The 22,592-nt window shown below is 53.3% G+C and overlaps 3 protein-coding genes across 3 annotated transcripts in view; 2 read left to right on the top strand and 1 right to left on the bottom strand.

The window, feature by feature from the left end:
* Positions 1 to 22,592, bottom strand: part of SERP1 (stress associated endoplasmic reticulum protein 1) — a 312,396-nt gene that overhangs the window by 204,870 nt on the left and 84,934 nt on the right. The gene's annotated exons all lie outside the window — the stretch shown is intronic.
* Positions 2,183 to 8,612, top strand: AADAC (arylacetamide deacetylase). The gene is made up of 5 exons (XM_065748124.1): positions 2,183 to 2,544; positions 4,933 to 5,155; positions 6,289 to 6,358; positions 6,815 to 6,986; positions 7,965 to 8,612. Exons 1-5 carry the CDS (start codon positions 2,407 to 2,409, stop codon positions 8,571 to 8,573), a joined length of 1,212 nt encoding a protein of 403 aa, XP_065604196.1. The 5' UTR covers positions 2,183 to 2,406; the 3' UTR covers positions 8,574 to 8,612.
* Positions 12,777 to 15,519, top strand: SUCNR1 (succinate receptor 1). Its single transcript, XM_065748054.1, has 2 exons — positions 12,777 to 12,985; positions 14,330 to 15,519. The coding sequence occupies exons 1-2, from the start codon at positions 12,983 to 12,985 to the stop codon at positions 15,278 to 15,280; spliced, it is 954 nt and encodes a 317-aa protein (XP_065604126.1). The 5' UTR covers positions 12,777 to 12,982; the 3' UTR covers positions 15,281 to 15,519.

Genomic DNA, 22,592 nt, shown 5'->3' with positions numbered 1-22,592 from the left:
AAGGAGTGGGTGGGGGCACACGTGGGCCTCGTTTGGGCAGGATAAAAGCACCAGGAGCGAGCAAACTGCTTCAGGCTTTCTTCTTTGTTGATTTTCTTCCTTGTCTCTTTCTCCTGCAGGGCTGCTGGTCCCGAAGCAGTGATTTGCAGCCCGCACTGCTGCCCCTGCTCATGACTTTGCTCTGAAAGCGTGCTGAGCTCTGGTGTGTAGGGGATTTGTTCTCACCTTTGAGCAATGAAATCCTGTTTGACTTCTGCTGCTAATTAGTCTTAATCCCCTGCAGCAAAGGACAACAGCTGTGGCTGCTTTATTTAGTGAGAAAAGATTAAATGGCAATTTGTGCTGTGAGAAGTGCTGCAGTACTGAGGAGCTCTTGTGCTTGGTGGAAGAAGCAGGCACATGCTTCCAGCTGCCCCGAGCTGCAGCATGGCTCATTGAGGACCAAGAACTTGGCAGCCAGGTGAGATGGCTGGACAAGCCTCAGGGAAACTCCTGCTTGAGCTGTGATGCTGCTAACAGCCGTGCATCCAGCTGTGGCATGTTTGTTTGGGTTGCTTTCACGTTTGCATCGTGGAGCAGGTTCACGAGCAGCTGTTCGTGGCCGCCGCCCTTCAAAGGGACCCTCGGCATCCACGCTGCTCCCGTGACGTTCACTGCCGAGCGGAGGTCAGAGATACTGAAGGACAGCAGAGGGAAGCTCTGCGCTTGCACAGCGATTTTGTGACCTGTCCCGCCCGAGCCAACGCGGACAACCCGTTCGCGGCCGCCGAGCCGCTCCTCTTCGTTCCGTTCGTCCTCGTTCTCCACGGCCGCGCGGGGGATGCTCGCGCCCGGCGCCGTGGGGCTCCCGCTGGGTTCCTCCCGCCGCGCTGCGGAGCTCTCGAGCGCTCGTTTTGCGGAGGAAGAAAGAAAGAAGGAAAAAAGAAAGCTTCCTGCGGTGCCGCGCTGCCTCCCCGTGGCCCCTGAGCTCCTTACAACGCTGCCCCGGGGCGGAGCGGGGGTTGCACAAGTTGAGATGCTGTGCTGCTTTGGAGAGCTCTGCTCCGCGGTGTGTTTTCCCGGTGCCAAGGGCTGCTTTGGAGCAGAACTTCCTTCGTCTGGGTGGCTTTCTGCCAGGCTTTGGCCGCAGGGGATGCTGCACCCCCAGCGCTGCCGTGCACGTGCTCCTCCTGCCCAGGAGGTCTCTGCTGAGGTGGGTGCAACGTGGGTAATTCAGTGTTGACACTGATGCTTCAGGGCTGATTTAGGTAAATAGTGAATTCAATACCATTCCCTTCAGCACCGTAAGGTAGGGTCAGTTGCTGCTATGGTTTGCTGAGAGCAAGAGGGCTGTTTGTAGAGAGGTGAGGAGATCAGGGCATCTAAAGGCACAGTGCTGCGAGCCCTGGTCTGAGCCAGAGCTGAACTCAGGGTAAGCACAGCACACAGTGCCTCTGTGCTCGAAGCATGCACCCTGCTTGAGCTGTGTAGAGCTGCATGGGATGGGTGTTCCTGAAACAGAGCGCTGAGGGCAGTTGTGTGTGCTTCCAGGTCTGGCTGCATCTTTCTCCATGCTGTTTATCATATCTGAGGCAGTGAGAGCTGATCACACCATACAATCTGTCCTGTGGGCTCCTATTGCTCCTGGTGGGATGTACCATGGGGACAGGGCTTTCTCCCTCTGCTTCCTCCCCGCCAGGATGGGCCCTCTTCCTCTATTGCCTGAATTATGACCTGTTTTATGTATTTCTTGGTTCATTCTGTACAGAGGTGACTGTCTCTGGAGATGGATAGAAATCTCTCCATAGCGAGAAGTGCAGCAATGAACTCTAGGCTTTCAAATATTAACCAGAATCCTATCTGCTTGCTGGCACACCTGTTATTGCACAATGGATTTGGTGCATTAATACACGATAATGGGCATGCTCCTGTCAGCGCAGGGAGTGGTGTTTGAGAAATGACAGTGTATGAGCAGCTTTTGTCTGATGTTTGGTTCTGCTGCAAGCTGGGATGTGTTTGAACACACTGCAACGAGGAAGCTGATAGCTCCCGAGCATTTAGTGCTTCTCTGCTTTTTTGTCACTTCACAGCAGCCTCAGGTTCACAAGCCATGTCCTGTTCCTTATCTTTCATCTGCCTTTCTCCTTCTGCCCTCCTGCTGGTTCTTGTTGCCAGTTCTGAAAAGTGGATGATTGCAGCGTACAGTGTGTAATCAGGAGCTGAAGTGCTGACTCTGCACGCTCCAAGTGCCTGAGCGCCTCAACAAAGAGAAGTGGCCTCTGTGCAGAGTGATCAGAAGAGAGCTTGCCCCCTGGGCGGGATCCAAACACAACATGGGATTAACTTTGCCCTGTCTGTGCTGCTAGCTGCTGAGAGTCAGTGAGGGTGCTTATGTGATCAGTCCTGAGCAAAACACTATTGTCAAACATGGGAGCTAAACTGCTCTGCCTCTGCATCACCTCGGCCCTTGTCGCGTACTACATCTACAGCCCCATCCCGGACAACATCGAGGATCCCTGGAAGCTGATGCTCATATCGGCGGTGTTTAGGACATTCGGGCACGTGGTGAGTTTGGTGCTGTGTGTGGTGTGGGCCTGGGTGGGCGTGGTGTCGTGAGGAGGGGTTGGTGGTGGTGCTCTGCGCTGGTAGATATCTGGCAATATTCGCGTGTGATGCCTACAGATGACACAAGGCAATATGCTTAGTGAAGGGCAGCGGTATCTGGAATTGAGCGTTGAACTTAGTGCCACCACGACTATAGAGGAACTGTTAAAACTGTCATGGAAAAGCACAAAATTGGTGTGAGGTGTAATATGTGGTGAGAACACGGAGAAGTGCAAACAGGTTTCTTCTGCTGTTTGGTCCCTTGCAGCTGAAGCTCTGCTCCTTGCACTCTCCCTGGCTGCCCATGTAGTGAGCCCCCCTGGCAGCCAGCGAGAGGAGCACTGCGCTGCTGAAGTGCTGTTCCCTCTGTGGATTGGTGGAAATCTGCTGGCAGCGCAGACCTCAAACAAACCAAGCTGGTGGTAGGGAATGAAGAAATCAAACCATATTTTTATTCTGAACTAGCCTACCAAAGAGCACTACCTGGCTGAGCAGTGCAGAGCTGTATGCTGCAGTCTGGGGAGGAACTGATGTTGCAGTTCCTCTCATTGCTTTAAAGAAGGGGAAATAGTGCTGCCACCTCCAAACAGCACCCCCCAGCTGCCTTCGTTCTGCTCAGGCTCCCAGAGTGACATGAACTCCATCAAATGCTAGATCTGTCCTCCTCCTCTCTTTACAAGGCCCAGAGCACTGTCTGGGCTCTGAGCCACGCTGACCCTGCTGAGCAGGACAGCCTGAGCAGGCTGTCCGGTGCTGCTGCAGGGCTGCTTTGTACCAGGTCTTCACCACATGTCAGCTCCTGCATCCAGCACTGCTCCCCGGGCGAGGACGTGGGCTGCATAAAACCTGTGCTGGTTCCAGCTGGAGCCTGGAGGGCCCTGTGGTTGTACTGAAGGCCTCCAAAGGCAAGCTGGGGGCTTCCAATTCGATTTTGTAGTTGTTTGTTGCCTGGAGGATTACATCCGTGTTGGGTTTTCTTTGTAATCAGCCCATGGCGTGCAGGAGATTCCACTCGTGCCAACCTGATGACAGAAGAGAGGCAGGGAATGTCCTGGTTTGCATGCTTACACTACAAATCCAATCTACGTGCTAGCTGGGTAGGGAATCACCTTTATGAGCATGCTGGCTGCTTGCTGTGGCTTTAAAGCACAGTTCCTCACTGTTTCAGGCAGTACCATATGCACACAGTATGGGATGGAATGTAGGTGCTGTACAAAATGAGGTCCATCTTTCTCCCCTGCTGAACGCCTGCCTTGCTGCGGCACGCTGACACCTCCCCTGGCATCCTGCAAGGAATGGCTTTGCTGGCAGTGGGCACGGGGCACTCAGAGAATTTGTGGCTGTTATTTTTAGCTTTCTGTATTGGGGAATGTCAAGTCAGTGCAAATAAAAGGTTGGCGTGACTTGGGTAAAGCTGGATTACCCTCGGGGGAGTCAGGTACCAACCAGCTTCAGAAGGTGTAGTGGCACTCAGGGTGATGGGGATCCGGTATCATCTGCTGGCGATGTGAGGACAACACACAGTTCTCATCCTGCTGCTTGGGAAGAAGCACTTCACTGTGTAGAAAATCACTGAAGTATGCAACCAACAGAGTTGTTTGCACATTAAAGAAATGAAATGGAGCAGGACCACGGTTCAGCTGGTTCTACTTGTGCCTTTACAACAGCTCAGAGTAGAGAAAATATTTTCTCTAAGTAGCCTGGGAGTGCTCCTCTCTACATGCTGCTGTTTGGCTGCTGGGATGGAACAGGCCACTTCCAATTGTCACGCAGCCTGGTCATGTATTTGCTTCCTTGTGCTTGTGCCCTTGGCATGCTGAAGGAGCAGATAGTGCTGGGGTTGGTGCAGCCATTGCAGCCTTCCAGCTGGTGGTTGGCCACAGGGCCCAGAGTGTGACACTGGGTGCAGCCCCATGTGACAGTAACCACCTGGAAAATGAGGCAGTGTGCAGCCACAGGAAGCTCACAGACAGCACAAATCTGAGAGAGTGACTGTGAGAGTGCAGTGACCGACCTCCTCCGCTCTGGGACTCTGCAAGCAGAGCTTAGTGTTGGGGCTGGGGAGGTGTCAGCTGATCCTGCTTTATTCTGCATCCTGCTGTGGACTTTATATCCCCAGGGTCCTGGCAGCTCATCCCAGTGCATACATGGTGCTTAGAGGAGCTGGTGGCCAAGGAGGGCACTGAGCAGCCTGGGCTGTGCAGAGGGCAGGAACCCCTTGGAGCCAGCTGTGCTCTGCTCCGTGACTTCGGCAACTTTTGCAGTGTTGGGTGGCTTTGTGGAAATGTGAGCTCAGGGAGCGAATAAGGCTGTGTGTAAAACATCACTTCTGCTGCCCTTGGGCTCTAGAGTGAGGCTGCTGAGCGGCTGGGGCTGGCGCACTACATGGATGTCATGATGCTGATCACAACTGTTGAGCATGTGGCACCGACCTCAGATGAAAACGTCACTGTGACAGACACAGAGTTCAGCGGTGTTGCTGTCCGCCTCTACCTGCCCAAAAAGCCAACCAAAGGACTCCGGAGGGCAGTGGTCTACTTCCACGGCGGAGGATGGTGCATTGGGAGCGCAGGTGAGTTCTCCTGTCAGTGCCGGAGTTTGGAGGGGAGGTCTCTGTATCACAATGGAGAGGATCAGGGGACTGCATTTCAGCAGAGCATCGTGAGGAGCAGTCTGAAGGGCTGCTCTGATGGCCAGCCTTCTGTCACCGTGTTATCTGCAGCTGTGGGCACGGGTAGGGGGTTTTAGAGAAAGGGGCAGAACTGAGGAGTGGCTTAGTAAGGGGGGACAAATCCACACGGGGACAGAAAGAAACAGAAACCAAAGGGGGATGCAGTGACTGTTTTTGCTTTGTGGAAGATCCCATATCTCTCGATCCAGGAAGAACATGGGATGCCTATTAATCCATGGGAGCGATTTTATGGAGGTTTGCAATATCAGAAGTGATTTATTACCATGTCTTTCATTCTCATAAATGTGCTTCTAGGAGGGTAAGCGTGTCTCTTTGATTTGGTTAATATTGTGCTCTCAGTGTTCACCTCATGCTCGGTATTCTTCCTTGTTAATTTCAGCAGACTTCTCCAAAACATTTTAATTGCAGCTGTGCAATTTTGTGGGACCTATTTGTATTTTCTTCTCAAGCCCAGTCATGCTCTCCCTTACAGCAAGGCCTCTGCTTCGCTTTGCTCAGTGTCAGCGCTTTACATAAAAGGATGTGGATGATCTCCATTGGCCATCACTCAGACTGGCATCAAAGTCCTGGAGATGTGGCTGAAGTTCTCACCATCTCATCTATAGCTCAGATCCATGGTTGGCTGCTTGTTTCTGGGAGGGTGAGCCGAGCTCTTTTTTCCCAGACAAACTCATTCTGGTGTGAATGCACGTGTGTAGCTGAGGGCTTGAGCTGACCCTGGCATCCTTCTAGCTTCCTTTTCTCCCTGTCATGACAGATGAACCTCCAGGACGTTACATTGGGTAGTGCTTGGAAAGCATTGCGATTCCTTATCATACTTAATCCTCTTTGATAACATTCAGTTGATAACTGAATCTCTTGTCCAGGTTGTGCTTTGAGATAACCCCACGGACACACGGCCTCGTGGCACTGCTGCAGTCACCTCAAGTCTTCTGCCACGAGGGACTGCATCTGCAAACTTATTTGTTCTCAAATGTATTGAAATGGATTTTGAGTTATTCCTTTCATTTCAGGCATGAAAGCCTATGACCTTCTGACAAGAAGGACTTCGAGCCACTTAAATGCTGTTGTGGTATCAGTCAAGTAAGAGATTCTCTTTCTAGACTAACGAGCGTTTGAAAAAAATGAATGGATTTCAATTTAATTTCGATTTTTATTTCATTTTGATCGTATGTTTGAAGTATTTGCAAACAAATGCTGTGGAGGTGGCAGCGGTGTGTTGAGAGCAGTGGTTGTTTTGGGCACTGCTTTGCAGTGCTGGGTGGGTAACACCATGTCTGAGCCCCCTGGCTAGGGGTCCTTCCCATTCCTCCAGGCACAGATGGGTAATATACAGGAGAAGAATGGCAGATTGCTGTTGCTTTTATTAGATGCAGTAGTTTAAGGAGTAAACTGTGGTACCTCAGACATTCTAGATAGAAAACACATCACTCTGCAAGTCCACGTGTATATTTTCATGGATACAGGTTGGGACGGAGCGGGGCGCGCTCCCCTCCCAGCTCTGGTACGGAATAACGCACTTCTGCTCCTCTCCAACAGTTACAGGTTGGCCCCGAAGTACCACTTCCCAGTTCAGTTTGAAGACGTGTACTCCGCTACGAAGTTCTTCCTGCAGAGCAGCGTGCTCTCCCAGTACGGCGTAGACCCAAAGCGGGTCTGCGTAGCAGGAGACAGCGCGGGCGGCAACCTCGCGGCGGCGGTGGCTCAGAAGGTACACGTGCTGCTTTCCAGCACTGCGCTTCTTAATCTCGTGGAGGTTTAGGGAAGGCTGCAAAGAGGACAGCGTGCAGCTGTGCTGCTGTGGGCAGGCTGTCCTGCAGGACTGCAGGAGGTCCCTAACGTTCCAGTGGAGCAAGTTTGCTGCAGCCGCTCAGTGGTGTCGAAAGAACCTGAAGCAAATATTTACTGTTTGAGGGGCATTGTTAGAAATGGGGATTTCAGCAATTTGACTCTCGTAGTCTCAGTAACAGCAAAATAAAAGCAGCAATGAGAACAATTGTTAGCGCCCTTCCATCACTCTTGAAGTGCCTCTTGCACTTGTGGAAGGTGATTTAATTAAGTTGGTATGAAATTGTCTCTGGAGAAGCCACTCACGTTGTGCTTGCCTGGGAAGGTCACAAATCCACCACAGACCCTGAGGTCCCTTCCAGCTCCTATAGTTCTGTGATTCTGTGAATTATGAGGGAAAACTGGCGTGAGGGGGAAAAGAGGGCAACATGGAGCGTGTCAGTGTTCATTGTGTTCTGCTTCTCACAAACCTGAAACATGTTTGACTGTTTGTTTGAACTGTGTGGATGGATAAACCCTCAGCTGAGCAGGGGCTGAATGAGCCACAGTTTTTGGATGTAGAAATAGGAACTTTCTGTATTAGAGAAACTTTAGAAAAAGAACGTACTGCTTAGGAAAGCATCAGTGCTTCAGAGAGTACATGTCAAATACTGCTGTCTGTCAGAATAACAAATAAGAGGAATTGCATTTGATGTTTGAGAGTTTCCAACACAATGTACTAATTTAGGTGACCCGACCATGAACGTCGATCCTTCTTGAATTTATCTAAGCTGCTTTTGCTGAGCCGTACTTTGCTTCTGTTGTAAATTGATGTATTCATCCTTTGCTTTTAAGGCCTTCTGTCGGCGTGGGAGAACCAGCACCTTTTCACTGACTTTGTACTTATTTCCTTTATCTACAGCTGCTGGAAGACTCTGAAGTCACAGCCAAGCTTAAGGCCCAAGCTCTGATTTATCCCGCTCTTCAAGCTCTTGACCTGAATTTGCCATCCTACCAAGAAAATGAGAACATGCCTATTCTGACCAAGTCGCTCATGGTCAGGTTCTGGAGTGAATACTTTACATCCGATCCGTCCCTCAGGGAAGCGATGGCCTCCAACCGCCACGTCCCGGCCAAGTGGGGCCACCTGTTCCAGTATGTGAATTGGAGCACCTTGCTGCCCGACGAGCTGAAGAAGGGCCACGTTTACAGCAGCCCAGTGTTCGGGAGCCCCGCGCTCGCCAAGAAGTACCCAGGGTTCCTGGACCCGCGGGCGGCCCCATTGCAGGCAGCAGATGAGCAGCTGCAGGGGCTGCCCCCCACCTACATCCTCACATGCCAGCACGATGTGCTGCGGGATGATGGAGTCATGTATGCCACGCGGCTCAGGGCGGCTGGCGTCCCCGTCACCCACGATCACGCTGAGGACGGCTTCCATGGGGCATTCTCATCCATCACCAGCCCAACTGACATGCCCATAGGGCACAGGCTGACTAGCAGGTACTTTCAGTGGTTGGAGGAACATCTGTAGCCAGAGATGGGTGCTTCACCTCACCCAGCTCATCGCTGGGTGCAGCTGAGCTGCATGCAGGAAAATGGGGTCTGTGTGCTTTGGGTGTGATTGCTGTATTCTGTGTTGCCCTGAGGTGTCTGCATCACAGCATTTCTCTGTTGTCTCTGTCAGGAAAACCAGCTTCATCCAACGTGTGCTCTTTCAGTGCTGCCTTCTGTGCTTAGGACCACAGGCCCAGCCCAATCAGGCTGTGTCTGGCCCCGCTGTGCAGCTGCCTGGGCTCAGTGTGGCGTGCCCCCATTGCAGCCTGCCTGGCAGTATAGGGCTCGGCTGTGTAGCTGCTCATCCCTTCCCACTGCAGTGCCACAGCAATGGGCTTGTGCCAGTGTGTGCCATTGCTGTTTCACACGGCCTCTGCCTGGTGCCCCCTCGCTCCCTGTCCCTTTGCTGGGTGTGCTGTGGGCTGCAGAGGAGCAGTGGGCAGCCCCATTGTGAGCAGCAGTGGTGCAACCTGCATCCCTGCTCCTGGCCCCGCAGCACGGCTCAAGGTGAGCAGCTCAAGGCTGAAGGGGATGGCCACGAAATGGTGCAGATGCTGAAAATGTGCACCTGGCTTACTTGGTAACTACTTTCATTAGGCTCTGTAATAGAATGAGATAGCGTAGCAGAACGGTGCGGGGTGCCCATCACATGAAGGAAGGCTGCAAAGGTCCTGCTCTCAGCACAGCATGGCTCTGTGATTGTGTTCTGCTTACCACACAAGGGTTATCCCTATAACCCCTCAGCAGTTCTTAAAAATGAAACTAGCTCAGTAATGTTATAGACTTGAAGAAGAAAGAGTTCAGCACTGTTTAGGAGAAATATCCTACATGGAAGTGCTCTTTGTATTGGATAGGAGTCTCTGCACTTGGTGGTGAGTGCACACGTTGGTTGACTGTTGCTCTGGAGGTGGTTACAAAACACCACCAACGTGCTTGCAGCATCCTGTTTCTTTTGCACAGAAGCTACTGCACAGATGCTGGTTTTTCCATGTTGTGTATGCAGGTGTTTAGATGGAGCTGTGGCACGGCTGCTGCATTTTTGTCTTATGTTGAATGTAAAAAAACTCTTCTGATTCTCATGCAATGTTATTTTCCAATAAACAGAATCTGCGGGTGACTGAAAGCACGAGTTTATTGCATGCAGTAACTGCCACAAACAGTCAGGACTATGTTCAGGTCATGGCAGATGTGCTGTGGAGTGATGAGCCCGAGCAGCACTCTTGGTCATGTTAAACTGGGACAAACATTTAAAAACACCAAGCTCATATCATGAATACTTTAATTACTCAACAGTTTTAAAATGCCTTCTCCTTTGAGATATCTGTGTCTTCCTGCACTTTCTCTGCACTCCCTGAACTGAGGAATGGGGTCAGGCACAATGAGCAGTGGTCCCTGAGGTGCTTTGTGCCCCTTGAGCTCTCAGTGATAGGAACTGGCCGTGGGCATCCCGTTCCCAGCCCTGCTGAAGGCAGCAGCTCCCGCAGCTGTGGCTGCTGTTCAGGAGGAGGAGTGCTCATCTCTCCCAGGCGATGGCTTTTGATGTGAGGTGGGGAAGAGGGGTTCAGCAGCTCTGGGAGTGGAGGAAGGCTGTGTCGGACTTTTCTGACGTGTGCGTTGTTACGGTTTGTTCCTGCAGGGAACAAAGTTCAATGGAAGGGCTGAAACAATTTCACCACATCCCTCTTTTTCGCGCCCTGGACATAATTGGTGTGATTCCAAATAACAGATGGCAAAGTACTCACGGGGTGTTGGACAGGACGTGCATTATGGAAACCCGTTATGCAAACAGCATTCCACAGACAGTCATAGCACTGCGGGCCTGGCTCGTCCATGTGCTGCTCTCACAAAAGCAGAATTGCACACAGGGAAACGTGGGAGTGGAGGGATTTGGGTTTGATCTGTGCCTCTGTCCTGCTCCACCCGGGGATGTGGGCAGAGTGGGGGAATGAGTCACATTTATCCTGAGACAAAGGTAATTCTGGTGCTGAAAAAGCAGAGGTAAACGTGCATTGTTCCATCCCTTTGCAGCAAAGGTGGGAGTGGGTGGGACTGCTGTGCCTTACTGGAGCTCTGTGGGCATGCTGCCTGTGCTGTGCCCCACTGCTCTGCAGCATCCCTCTGCACCTCGTGGCTGCTGGTTGTTCTCCCAGTGTGAATTTGTGACCTGTGGGGCCTCTGCCCTGCTGCATGTCACTCAGCGGTGTGCATCTGGGTGGGGCCAACCCCCCCATCCCCGCTTTGGGGGCTCTATTTGCGGCCAACCCCGGTGACTCCCTGCACTGAGCCAAATGCAAATGCGTCCATAATGAGCCATTCAATATGCACGACTCATGTGATAGGCCTCAGTGTCAGATGCACCGACTGAAGGGTACTTCATGACAGCATGCCTGACTTTCTTCAAAGCCCAGAGATGCTGAAGAACCCCCAGGACTGAAAACCACAGCCCTGACTGAGGGCTGAGCCTGCCCTGTCTCAGCCCAAATGCACACAGGCTTTGAAGACTTGCATCGGAAGGATGGGGAGCAGTTTGGGGGAGCTTTTGGGAGCAGTGCTCCAGCAGCTTTCCCGCAGGGCAGCACATGTGGGCCGCACGGCGCGGTGCCTCGCTGGGGTGGGTTGCAGTTTGAACCGCCAGCGGTTGCTCTGGGTTGCTTCCCTGTGAACCTTAGTTCATACTGGGGCTGTCTGCTGGGTGACCAGCTGCCCTAAAACCATCCTGACTGCTGCTGTGTGTCAACCTGATCGATGCAAGCACTGGGTTTTTGGATAATAAATCCCAGCCTACCAGGGGGGAACAGGGAAAGCTTGCTGGTTACCTGGGTACCCGACACTACGGGGCTGTGCCACTGGGTTTCCTTACTGCCCATGTTGGAAACTATCAAGAGAAACGTGGGTCTGCTTGGGTGCAACGAAAACACATCCCTGTGCAGCTGGTACTCTGCTCACGAGGTGCTGTTTCCAGATGCTGGAGATGTTGTAGCTGTTTTCCTTCAATACTTTCTTAGTTGTTTCATGCATATATTTTTTTAACAGAATACGAAAATCCCACACTTGCAGTGGAGCACTGGAAGAAAAGGCCAGTGGCTGTGTTTCATAAGGCCTGGTATGATGGCAACAGTGACTTGTGCCATCAGCTCCCAAATAAATGAACCATCCCAGGCTCAGCGTGGGTGCCCCTTCCCTGGACACATTGCTGGGCAGGGCTTTGAGTAACCTGCTCTAGTGGGAGGTGGAACTGGAGGAGCTCTAAGATCCCTTTCAGCCCAAACCCTTCTGTGATTTCACACAGAGGTGGTGAATGTGAAAAAAAAAGAAAAAGAGCACTGTGTTCCAAACTTCTGATCATTTCTTTGGATGCTTTTTTTATAGAGGTTGTCCTCTGTGTTCGGAAGAGCTCTAAACCTCTCATGGCCATGTCAGCAGAGCTGGAGTCAATTCCAGAAGGGCACACTCTGTTGAGGAAGTGCATTGCTCCCCACTCCCCACTTTCCTCTGAGCTGTCAATATTTTATACAGGATGAAAGAGCAGCGGCCTTCTGCTAGCATCAGTCCACATGAGATTACTCCAGTGAGCACTGGGTGGGCACAGCTGCCTGCTGGGTTACCCACCACAGGGGTCTCCCGTTGGCTGCTCCCTGAAGGTCAGCTTCTGTGGGAACATCCCTGCTCATCCCACAGCACCTCCTCTGCTGCAGGTGGCTGCGTTGGCCACAAGTGATGACTCACTTGTGATGGATTTCTTTGCTGCCCCTTCCATTCCGTTTTGAATTTTTTATGGCTCATATCATGATAGTGATGCAAAGAGGAAGATGTTGCTCCCTTGTTGGCAGCTGTCTCCTGACAACTGGAGCCAACACACTGGGTATGGGATGGACATGGAGCGTTGCTGCTGGCTGTGTGAGCAGGAGTGTGGCACTGCAGCCAGAGCTCAGGGCTGTTACTACTGCCTATGACAGACCCGAGCTCCCCCACTAGCTGCTGCAGCAGATATTCAGGCCTGGAAGAGGAATTCTGAGCGTAATGGAGCTTTATAGCTGGCTCCATCCATCCCATCCTATAACTTGTCCTCACTCTGAGCAGGGCAGGTGCTGCTCAGCTAGAGCTGTACTGACCGGGTCACAGCACTATGCCCAGGGCAGCCCCGGCCTGTGGTATGGAGGGGTTGTGGGGGTGTAACTTCTCCTCTGCCTCTTGCTGATCCCACACAAACTTGGGGCACCTTCCTGGAGCTGTGCAGCCACACAGCTCGCGCCTCCGCCGTGACTCACCAACGTCTGCATCACATGCAAACGAGGATAAAGCGGCTGCGGTGCACCGAGCTCCGGCAATCGGAGGGGTTCCACTGAGGGATGGTTGGTGTGAGCTCATCGAGGGAGCAGCCCCAGCATGGTAAGCTGCACGCCGTGCCCCTGTGTGGGGAGCTGCGTGCTGTGCCCCCATCTGCTGCATGGCCTCACCCGCTGCAAGCCAGCAGCCCTTCTGCTTCTGCTGCTCGTATCAGCGTGTCTGCTAACGCAGAAACTTGCTGGTTATTATTTCTACTTGAAGTGCTGGTGGCCGTGTGGTCACTTCTGCAGCTGAACTCTTGCTGGAGCTGCTCTGCAGGACCCCAGCAGCCTGGGGCTGCTCCAGCCCCACCAGCTCCAGGTCCTGGGGGCTCCGAGGGGCTCTGGGTCACTCAGGGAGGAGCAGTGTGTGGCTTTGGGGAGCTATGTGTGCTGTGCCTATGTGTGCTGTCTCATGAACTGCTTGCACTCCAAGGCCCCTGCTCTCAGGGTAATACTTCAGGCGCCAAAGCAGCTCTGAGGAGTTGTGGTCTCTGCAAATCGTGTCCTTATCCAATCTGAAGAAGATTTTGTGTCAGTCACGTCAATGTCCTTTCGGAGCTGAACCTTAACTCCATCTCTGTTGGAACCCATGCTCTACCTTCCTAACACTGTCTTCCCCTGCATTCTGACCAGGCTGCTCTCGCCGGCACTCAGTGCCCCCGGGGACACTCAGGAGCGAGTGTGTGTTTCCCTGAAGAGGAGGGCTGAGCACCCACGAAAGCATTCACTTAACCAAGCTCCAGGACAAAAGTGAGGTTTCTCCCCTGGCAGCCTCCTGTGAGGTGCAGCTCCCCAGGAGCACTCACTCCTCACCTCCACCACCTCCACCGTCCTGCAGAGCCCCAGGGCAGCCCTCTGCTCCCTTAGGGATGCTCAGCACTCCCACCTCAGGATGTGCAGGAGCAGGGGGATGTGCTCCACCTGCACAACTTCTGTGCTGTTATGGTGCTGGGATGCCAGCAGGAGTGTGGGCACACCGTGAATGGCTCCATCCATTCAATAAACACAGTCTGGTAAATTCTTAACGTGTTCTGAGAAATGCTGTCAGAGTGCGTCCATCTGCTGAGCTCATCCCTCTGGAAGGGGACTGGTGTGGTGAGAGGGCAGCGGGGAGGAAGTTGTGCAAGGAGCTGAGAGCTGCAGAGCGGCCGCTGGCTGCGGGTGTCAGCACCACCGTGCTGCGCGGCACTCCCAGCTGTGTGCTCGCCTGAGCGTTTGCTCCCCATTGACCCCATCCAGCAGCTGAGGGCAGAGACCTTGTGTAAGCAAGGCGTGATCTTCATGCACCTACTTGCCACCTGGGTTGCAAGGAAGCAGCGCTGTGTTGACCTATTGCAGCAACAACACAAAAGCGGCAACGTGATGGGATGGTGCTGATTTTTGCTTTTTCATTCTGCCTTTGCAGGCTGTGAATGGGACGGACGGCTGCCAGGACTTGGGCAGAGCCCTGGAGAAGGGCTACCTCTCCACCATGTATAGCGTGGAGTTCGCTTTGGGTGCCATTGGGAACAGCATTGTCGTGCTGGGCTATATCTTCTGCCTGAAGGAGTGGAAAAGCGGCAACATCTACCTGTTCAACTTGTCGCTGTCAGATTTGCTGTTCCTGTGCACTTTGCCGATCCTGGTGAGCAGTTACTCTCAAGGCCGATGGATGGGTTCCAGCATCCTGTGCCACAGCAACAGGTTCCTGCTGCACGCCAACCTGTACACCAGCATCCTCTTCCTGACCGTCATCAGCATCGACCGGTACATGCTGATGAGGTACCCGTTCAGAGATCACGCTCTGCAGAAGAGGAAGACGGCCTTCATCGTGTGCATCGCCGTCTGGCTCCTGGTGGTCCTGGAGCTGCTGCCGCTGACGTTCTTCCTGGAGACAGTGTCACCAGCCAATAACTTCACATGCCTCGACTACGCGAGTTCTGGGGATCCGGAGAAAAGCCTCATCTACAGTGTGCTCCTGACGCTCTTTGGGTTCCTCATCCCCCTCGCTGTCATGTGCTTCTTCTACGTGAAGATGCTGCTTTTTCTGAAGAACTGGAAGGAGCAGATCAGCTCCGTCCTGGCCCTGGAGCGGCCGCTCACCCTGGTGGTGCTGGCCGTCACCACCTTCTCTCTGCTCTTCACCCCGTACCACGTGATGCGCAATGTCCGCCTCGCCTCCCGCATCCCAGCCCTCAACGTGTCCGTGTGCACCCAGAGCGCCATCAACACCGCCTACATCATCACCCGGCCCATCGCCTTCCTCAACAGCGTCATTAACCCCGTGTTTTACTTCCTAATGGGGGACCACTTCCGAGAGATGCTGATGGCGAGAGTAGTGCAGGTCTTGGGCAGGTTGAGAAGCATCGGCAAATGAGCGGCTGGGGACTGGAACTGTGGGGAGCACTGTGTGGGGGAACGTCAGCAGCACAGTGCTCTCTTCTGTAGATAGCTTTGTCCAGGGGACAGAACACACAGGAGCTGAGCGCGCCCCTCTGGAAGCGTTCATTGCCGATTTGTCTCCAGCAGGACAGAGGTAGGGTCAGCTGGTGGTGGGCAGCCTGATGCTGTGCTCATCATAGGATATACTGTGCTCTGTTGAGATTGCAAATAAAATGTTGTGACATTTCTCAGTGGGAAATTTTGTTCTCGTACTTCTGTGATCAGTGATTTGCCACTTGGTGCTGAACCAGACCCGAGCCTGGGGGAAATGTGCTGGATCTGGGTGCTGCTTGGGCTCCATGCAGAGCCACCTTTGCATATGTGATTTCCTCTGCAGCTGCTGGGGATTTATATTTTGGCACAAATAGCTATGGCCATTTACATCTCCCATCTGTTTGGGCTGGCACCAAGGATGTGCACCAAAGGAGGTATGCAAAGAGGCAGACAAACTCAGTTGGCAGCAAGGCTGGGCGGGTGGCTGCTTCCCCCTGTGACCAAGGCCAGGAGCTGGGAACAGGGCTGGGCTGAGGAGCTGGGAGCACACAGGGCTGTGAGCCAGGCAGGTCTTGCATGAGCTGCAGAGTGCCAGCAATGCACGGAGGAAATTCTCAAGTAAGAACAAAAATGGTGCATTTCCTTATTCTTGCTTCTTCATGCTGCATCTAGATTTAAGATGCCCTGTGCCTTCCTGTGTGGGGAGCAGCTTGGGGAAAGCAGAGCACCAAATCCTGATTCCCTGCACCAGTCCAAAGCCAGGCAGTCCCTTTGGCAGCAGTGCAACGCTGCTGCCCCTATGGGACCGAGGCCAATGAGCAGCTTTAGCTTCTGACTGTTTGAGTATTTAGATTCTGTTCCAATGCAACTCTCTTTCCAGATAACTCAGAGCTGTGCCCACTTGCAGCTGTTGCTCTGCCTGCCCTAAGCTGCTGTCCCAGCACTGAGAGCTGTGCTGCCCGGTCCCAGCACCCCACGCAGTGCGTGGCACAGAGGGGTGAGGGGCACTCCTGAGGCCTCGGGCCCAATCCAGTTCTTTGCATTTTATTTTATTCTGTTTTCCTCCACTTTGGGTGGGGACAGAACTTGGCCACAGGAGCACAGCAGCTCCGCGGTGAGTCAGGCTGAAAGCAGTCCAAGCACGTCTCAATGGCGGTCAGTGGCCTAAAAATAAATGTTCCTTGCAGCGAGCGGTGCGGGTGCCAGCAAGGAGCCCAGCACAGCGCTGGGATGGGATGGGATTTGAGCAGCACTCTGCTCTGTGCCCGTCCATCGGGGCAGCAGTGCCTGCGGAGGTGTTGGGTCTGAGCGCAGGACCCGCCCTTGTGCAGAGCTCCCGAGGGAAATGTGCAGGTGCACATCCATCGTTCACAGAGCAGAGCTCGGCTCCCGTGCTGGAAGGGGACGAGCAGGGGGAGGCGGCCGCATGGAGGTGAGCTCCTGCAGGGGCATCTCACCCACCCTTATCGGTACAGTCTGAGGGAACAAGAAGTCAGTTCTGTCATAGCAGCCAAATGCGTTCCCCGTGTGTACCTGTGGGTACACCTGCGGGCTATTGCCCTGCATCCCATAACACACGGAGCAGAACGGGACGGGGCCGTGCTCCTGCCAGCAGCTCTCTGCTGCCCAGTGACTGATGTCGGAGGTGGGGATGTTCCCCCACCTGGCTGCTGCTGCTCTCCCTTTGGTTCCTTCTTTCTGACACCATTTCAGCTGAGCGTGGCTCCCGTGGCCCAGGAGGAACTCTGTTCACTGTGAGCTGTGCTCCAGCCCAGCACTCTTTGTTTCTTTGCATTTTATCACCTCCATGGTACCCCGAAGCCCAGAGACAGTGTATGAAGTGAGCCATAAAGCACACACACACACACTTACACACTTGGTGCATCTGCTCAGGGCTGTGCCTGCCTGCGGGTGCTTCTCAGATGCAGCCATGTGCTGTGGGTGCAGTGCTGCCCAGTTCTGCTCTGTCACCACACTGATGGCACACCATCCTGGTTGTGCCCACAGGAGTGGAGCCACACTTCCATCTCTGCTTTTGTTTCAAGTTCCCCGCAGCACACTTTTGGGAAGGACAGGGCACATTGGTTGGACACTTCTTCATCAGTTAGAGCTCTTTTCCCACGCAGAGCAAGGTGCTGAATGCCACTTTGTTCCTCTGACATGAACGGAGTGTTTAACAAAGGTAAGATTTTAGAGGTTTCTTCCCCATGAAAAGTGCCAGAAGAGCTGTGCCCCCACCCCTCCCATGGCACCAGCACTCTGACCCACGCCAGCCCCACCGGCAGCCACTGCCACACTCCTGCCAGGACCGACACGGCTGTGGTGGGATGCGCTGGCACAGCCGGCAGCACCGTGGTCAGTGCAAAGGAATGCAGCAAGGTGTGAGGAAATCTGAGCTCGGAGATTTCAGCTGTAAATGCAAACGTGAGATGGAAACACAAATCAGCACCTGAGCGCTGAGCCATTAACACAGAGCCTCTTCTGTGATTTGTCTGAAGTTGTCTGAGAACACTGTCGGCTATTGGCAGTTTTTCATTTCTCAGTGATCCACATCGGTTGGTCCATAGGATCGGTTTCTGCTGTGGCACATGGCAGTGCGTACTGAGGGCTCATCGCACACAGTGATGCTGTCACACGGGGTGGTGCGGCCACGTGGAGCTCCTCTGCACTGAGGCTGAATGTCACACGGTGCTGAGTGGGCTCATGGAAGGTGTTGGGAAATATCCTGCGGATGGGAACTGTCACAGAGCTCTGGAGGCCGTGGGGTCAGGAGGATGCTGCCACAGATGGAGGCTCAGGGGAGCTGGGTGTTGGTTTCCATGGGTTTACTTTCACTCTGAGTAATCTCTTTAACAAAGAATCTGCCCTATGAAGCACAAGGGTACCCAGAGCACTCAGTATGGGTGGGAGGTGGTGCTCAGCCCGGCCCTGTGCTGCTCAGCTCCGTGGGCAGAGGCCTGGCAGGATGGAGCTCCTCACAGCCATGCAGTGTCAGTGTGAGCCCACGGGGATGTGTGGTGTGTGCACTCCTTTGATAAGTTCACTGTGCTTGCAGAGCCACCCCACGGCCTGAGTCAGATGGTTTGGCTGACACTGAGGTCAGAAGTGGGAACATTTTCCGTGACCTCTGATGAGCTGAGTTTGGGAATGATGAAACTTAAACCCAACCCTGAGTAATGGGGCTGGAGGCCACTGACTCAGAACAAGAGTGTAAACGGGAGCTGGCACGGAGCGCATCACACCCTATGGGCTGCTTTCATCTGCAAGCTCTCAACGTCCTTTTTATTTTTAAGCTAAAAATTGAGTGTCTTATTTCCTCTCATAAGCAGAAGGAAAGTCCCAAACCAACACAGCTTGCAGTGGAAGAGCCCTGGGCTGCTTACAGTGACCCTCCTGAAGCTCCATCCCCTCTGCCCACTGCAGCTTTGGGCACTGCATGGAGTGCCCCCTCCCCAGAGCACTGTGACTCAGCTGCTCACTGTGACACCCATGGGGTCCTGAGGAATTCTGTGTTGCTGATACACTGAAGTGCCCTCGGGCTCTGCCCGTGGGGCCAGGAGCGCCCGGTGTGTGCTTCCTTTAGGAAAGCTCCAAGATAAACCTTTCTTTGGTTGAGTGCTGCTGCACGTCATTGTAATGACTCCATGTGTCACACAGCTCACTGTTATAAGGGAAAATAATCATTTTCTGGGCAGTACTTTGTAACGTACAACAGTTGCATTTGATTCCTCGAGCTGGACTCACATCCCACTCTGGTTTTAAGGCAGGGTTCTGGTTTCTGCCGTCAGCAGCAATCAGAGCATCTGCTCCAATGGCACTGCTGTCTGTGTGCTCCTCATCCCTCTGCCATTGGATGGTTTGTATCTTTTATCTCCTCGTGAGACAGAAGTGTGCGTGTGCTCTGGTGCCTCCTGCAGCACGTTCTGCAGGCGCTTCTGACCTACAGGGAGCAGAGTTATCTGTGGACAGAACAAAGCAGTGTGGAACAGTGGAGGACATCACAGCACTGTCCTGTCGTCCTGCAGCCCTCCACTGCCACCACCTCAGTGTGCACTGCTCCCTCTGACCCCAGACGTGCCCTTCACCACGTGCTGCTTTCAGTTACAGCGAAAGCGGTTGATCCTGACCTTCCTTTTTTTGCTTCTCCTTTCCGTCTTCTTCTTTCCCCCCTGCCTCCACGGCACCGCACCCCATGAGTCCCTGCCCAGGGGGCTGCAGGCTGCAGGCCCTTCCTGCCCCAGTGCAGAGAGTGCTCCCTTCACTAAGAAAACAAAGAGAAAAGCAGAAAACCACCAATAATTTACCTAAAGTCAGGTTCCTGTGACACACTTCTGTGCTCTGCACTGCTATAAGGAATGCAACTTCTAATATGGAATTGGAAGTTCCAGCTTCCGCTTAAGGAGTCACATAATCATTAACCCGGGGCAGTGCAGTTACCGCCCTACGCCTCATTATGTCCTGAGCTCATATCCACTCCGACTGTTGGTCAGTGATCACTGCAGTTGTGTTTTGTAAGATCTAATTAGAAGTCCCTAGGGAGTGACTGTCACTCTGTGGTGGCACAGCCAGCATGTTCCTTGTGCCCTGCCTGCTGCAGCATGCACTGAGGTGTTTCTGCAACACCCCCTGAGCAATGCCTGGCACGTGATGCTGCCCTTTCCCTGGCACAGGCATGGGACCAGTGGAATTCAAGCATGTTTCTGGGGCCACTGGGCTGTCCCCAAGCTCTGAGACAGAGTGTGCAGAAGTGGAAACCATCCACTAGCCACGTATTTCCTTTCCCTGTAATAAATGGTGTCATTGGTCAAATGCACATGTAAGACCTTTTATGGACCTCACCCCGAACAGTTCTTCTTTCATGCATTTCCCCTTTAAAAGCACCAAACCCAGAGCACCAAATAACAGCCCCTACTGTTAGCGTGTTTATGGCTGTGCCCTGACACAAGAGCTCCCCAAGCCCTTGTGTTTTGGTCTGGTATGGATTGCAATTTGTTTTTTAGACAACTGCAGGCAGGAAAGGAGCACAGTGCCCTACATGATGTTGCACTCAACCACACCATGCCCCATGCTGGCTCCACACAGCCATGCTCCCATCCTCCCATGGGATCCCCCACAGCCTCGCTGAGCTCAGGCAGAGGCAGCCAGGCCAGCATTTGTTAAACACAGCTCCAGTGGCAGGCAGAGCCTTTGGAGGGCCCTGGGAGCTGTGGTGTGCATGAGGAGCTCTGCTCCGGCTGCTGCACTGTGTGTGAGCATGCAGTGTGTGTGTGTGCTGCTGTTTGTGCAGGTGCTGCTCTGCCTGCAGCTATTCCGTGTTTGTCAGACAGAGATCCATCACGATCACCAAACGCTCCCATTCCAGCCAGGCTGGAGCAGAACGCCATAAAAGGAGAGGAATATCATTTCCTTGTTGGCTCCCAGTGCCGAAATGCTAAAACGGGAGTGAAGTGGCATTTGTTTTCACCAGAGCTGACCGGAGGGTGCGAAACGAAGCGCCGGTGCAGAGCGGTGTGCAGGGCACCGTGCGGGCGTGCAGCCGACGAGCTGTGGGAAGGGGAAAGCAGCACTGTGCCTGTCTGCCTGAGGTACTGTGGGGCACTGATTGCTGTATGTTACGCTGCTGTGATGTGATAATTTCAGCACAGCTGCCCTGCGGTGACTCCGTGCTCAGGTCTGCGTGCAGTCAGACCCTGCAGGGCTATTCCTGTCTCCACGGCAGGACAGGCACTGTGTCAGCACCGCAGCACAGTTGTGTGCCATCACTGTGAGTCCCCCCATGGCAGTTCTGCTGCTTACAGCACTGCACTGACTCAGTGCTTCCAACAGATATCTGTCCTTCGGCTGCAGAGACAGCCAGAATCACAGCAGAGCTGTTAATGGGCTGCTGTGTCTGCAGCAGGGCTGGGAAAGAACGATGGCTTTGCTTTGGCTCGACAGCTGGGATCCCTTAAACCCTCCCATTCCTGAAAGTGCTGCATCTTTTGAGGAGGAGCAGTTGCAGTGTACCTCCACTTCAGCAACTTGACAGTTTTGCAATAAAATACTTCTAAAATGTGATCCTCTGGATCGCAGCTGTATCAGATGCTCTTGGGAAGCAAAGGAAATACTTTGACTGAGTGCCAAAATGCCAGAGCTTGCGAACAGGCAGGCACCCACAGCTTCTGTCAGCACAGCAGCTCACGCTTGGAGTTCAGCATTGAACGACCGCTCAGCGTTTGGCTGCAGCATCACCGTGCAGCAGCACCTGGTGGCTGGCGGACAGCACACGACGTTTGCTCAGAGCTCCGGGCCCGGGACAGTGCCCACCATTACCTGCCCATAGCCCACCCAGCTCCCACTCACGCTGAGGGGTGCGGATTTGCCGTGGGGCATTGCAGGGATCCTCTCTTTCAGCAGGAGCTCAAAGCTGCCCAGCAGATGTTTGATGTTTTCTTTCTTTCTGAAGAGGTTTCTTTCTTAGGTAAATGCAACATAGTCGTCTCTACTTTGTTTAGCTTCTATTATCAATTATTTCTACTTCCAGTCACCATTTAATGCTGATACAGAACTGGTATCTACTCATAAACAGAGGTATTTATTCTGTTTGGGCAGAGAAGTGCAGCAGTGCTGGTGCTGGGCCTGGCAGGTGTACGCATGCCAGCCATGGCTGCGGGGAGCTGTGCAGGATGCACAGTGCTCAGTAATGCTGCCATGGAGGGGCTGTGTGTGCAGGGCTGCCTGCAGTGGGTGATGAGAGTGCAGGCAGGGCTGTAAGGGATCAGCAGAGCAAGAGATGCTCTTCTACATATGGCCCATTAGTGCTGCTGCCTTGTGTGACAAGGACGAGTGACCAGGCAGCGAGCTACACATCCACGGTGAAAAATGCATCAGCTGGGCTTCCTAGCAGCTCTCTGTCAATGCGAGGTGTGCATGGGACAGATACGTGGAGAGAGCAATTGTATGGGAACTGTTGAATCATGGCCTGAACCGCTGATGGATCACCTGAGGTGAGCACTGAGTCAGCCACAGGAGCACAGGTGAAGGCAATGTACCTGTGTGACTGGAAGGAGTGGAGTCTGGCTCCACCTCTCCCAGACCCCATTTAAGGGCTGACCACCACTGGGGAAGGTTTTCTTGTTGGAGATCCCTCTCCTGTGGAGTTTTCAGCAAACTTCAACCATCTGCAAAAGGTGAGCCTCTCTTTATTTACTGGTTGTCTGTTTACCATCCAGATAAGCCTAGCAAAATGTACCATCTTCCTCACTGTTTTCTGG

The sequence above is a fragment of the Cyrtonyx montezumae genome, unplaced genomic scaffold (assembly GCF_038088225.1).
Source record: "Cyrtonyx montezumae isolate F1298 unplaced genomic scaffold, pur_monq_1.0 scaffold_5, whole genome shotgun sequence".
Classification (NCBI taxonomy): domain Eukaryota; kingdom Metazoa; phylum Chordata; class Aves; order Galliformes; family Odontophoridae; genus Cyrtonyx; species Cyrtonyx montezumae.
The sequence above is the reverse complement of the archived record's forward strand: the minus strand, read 5'-3'. Positions and strand labels throughout refer to the sequence as shown.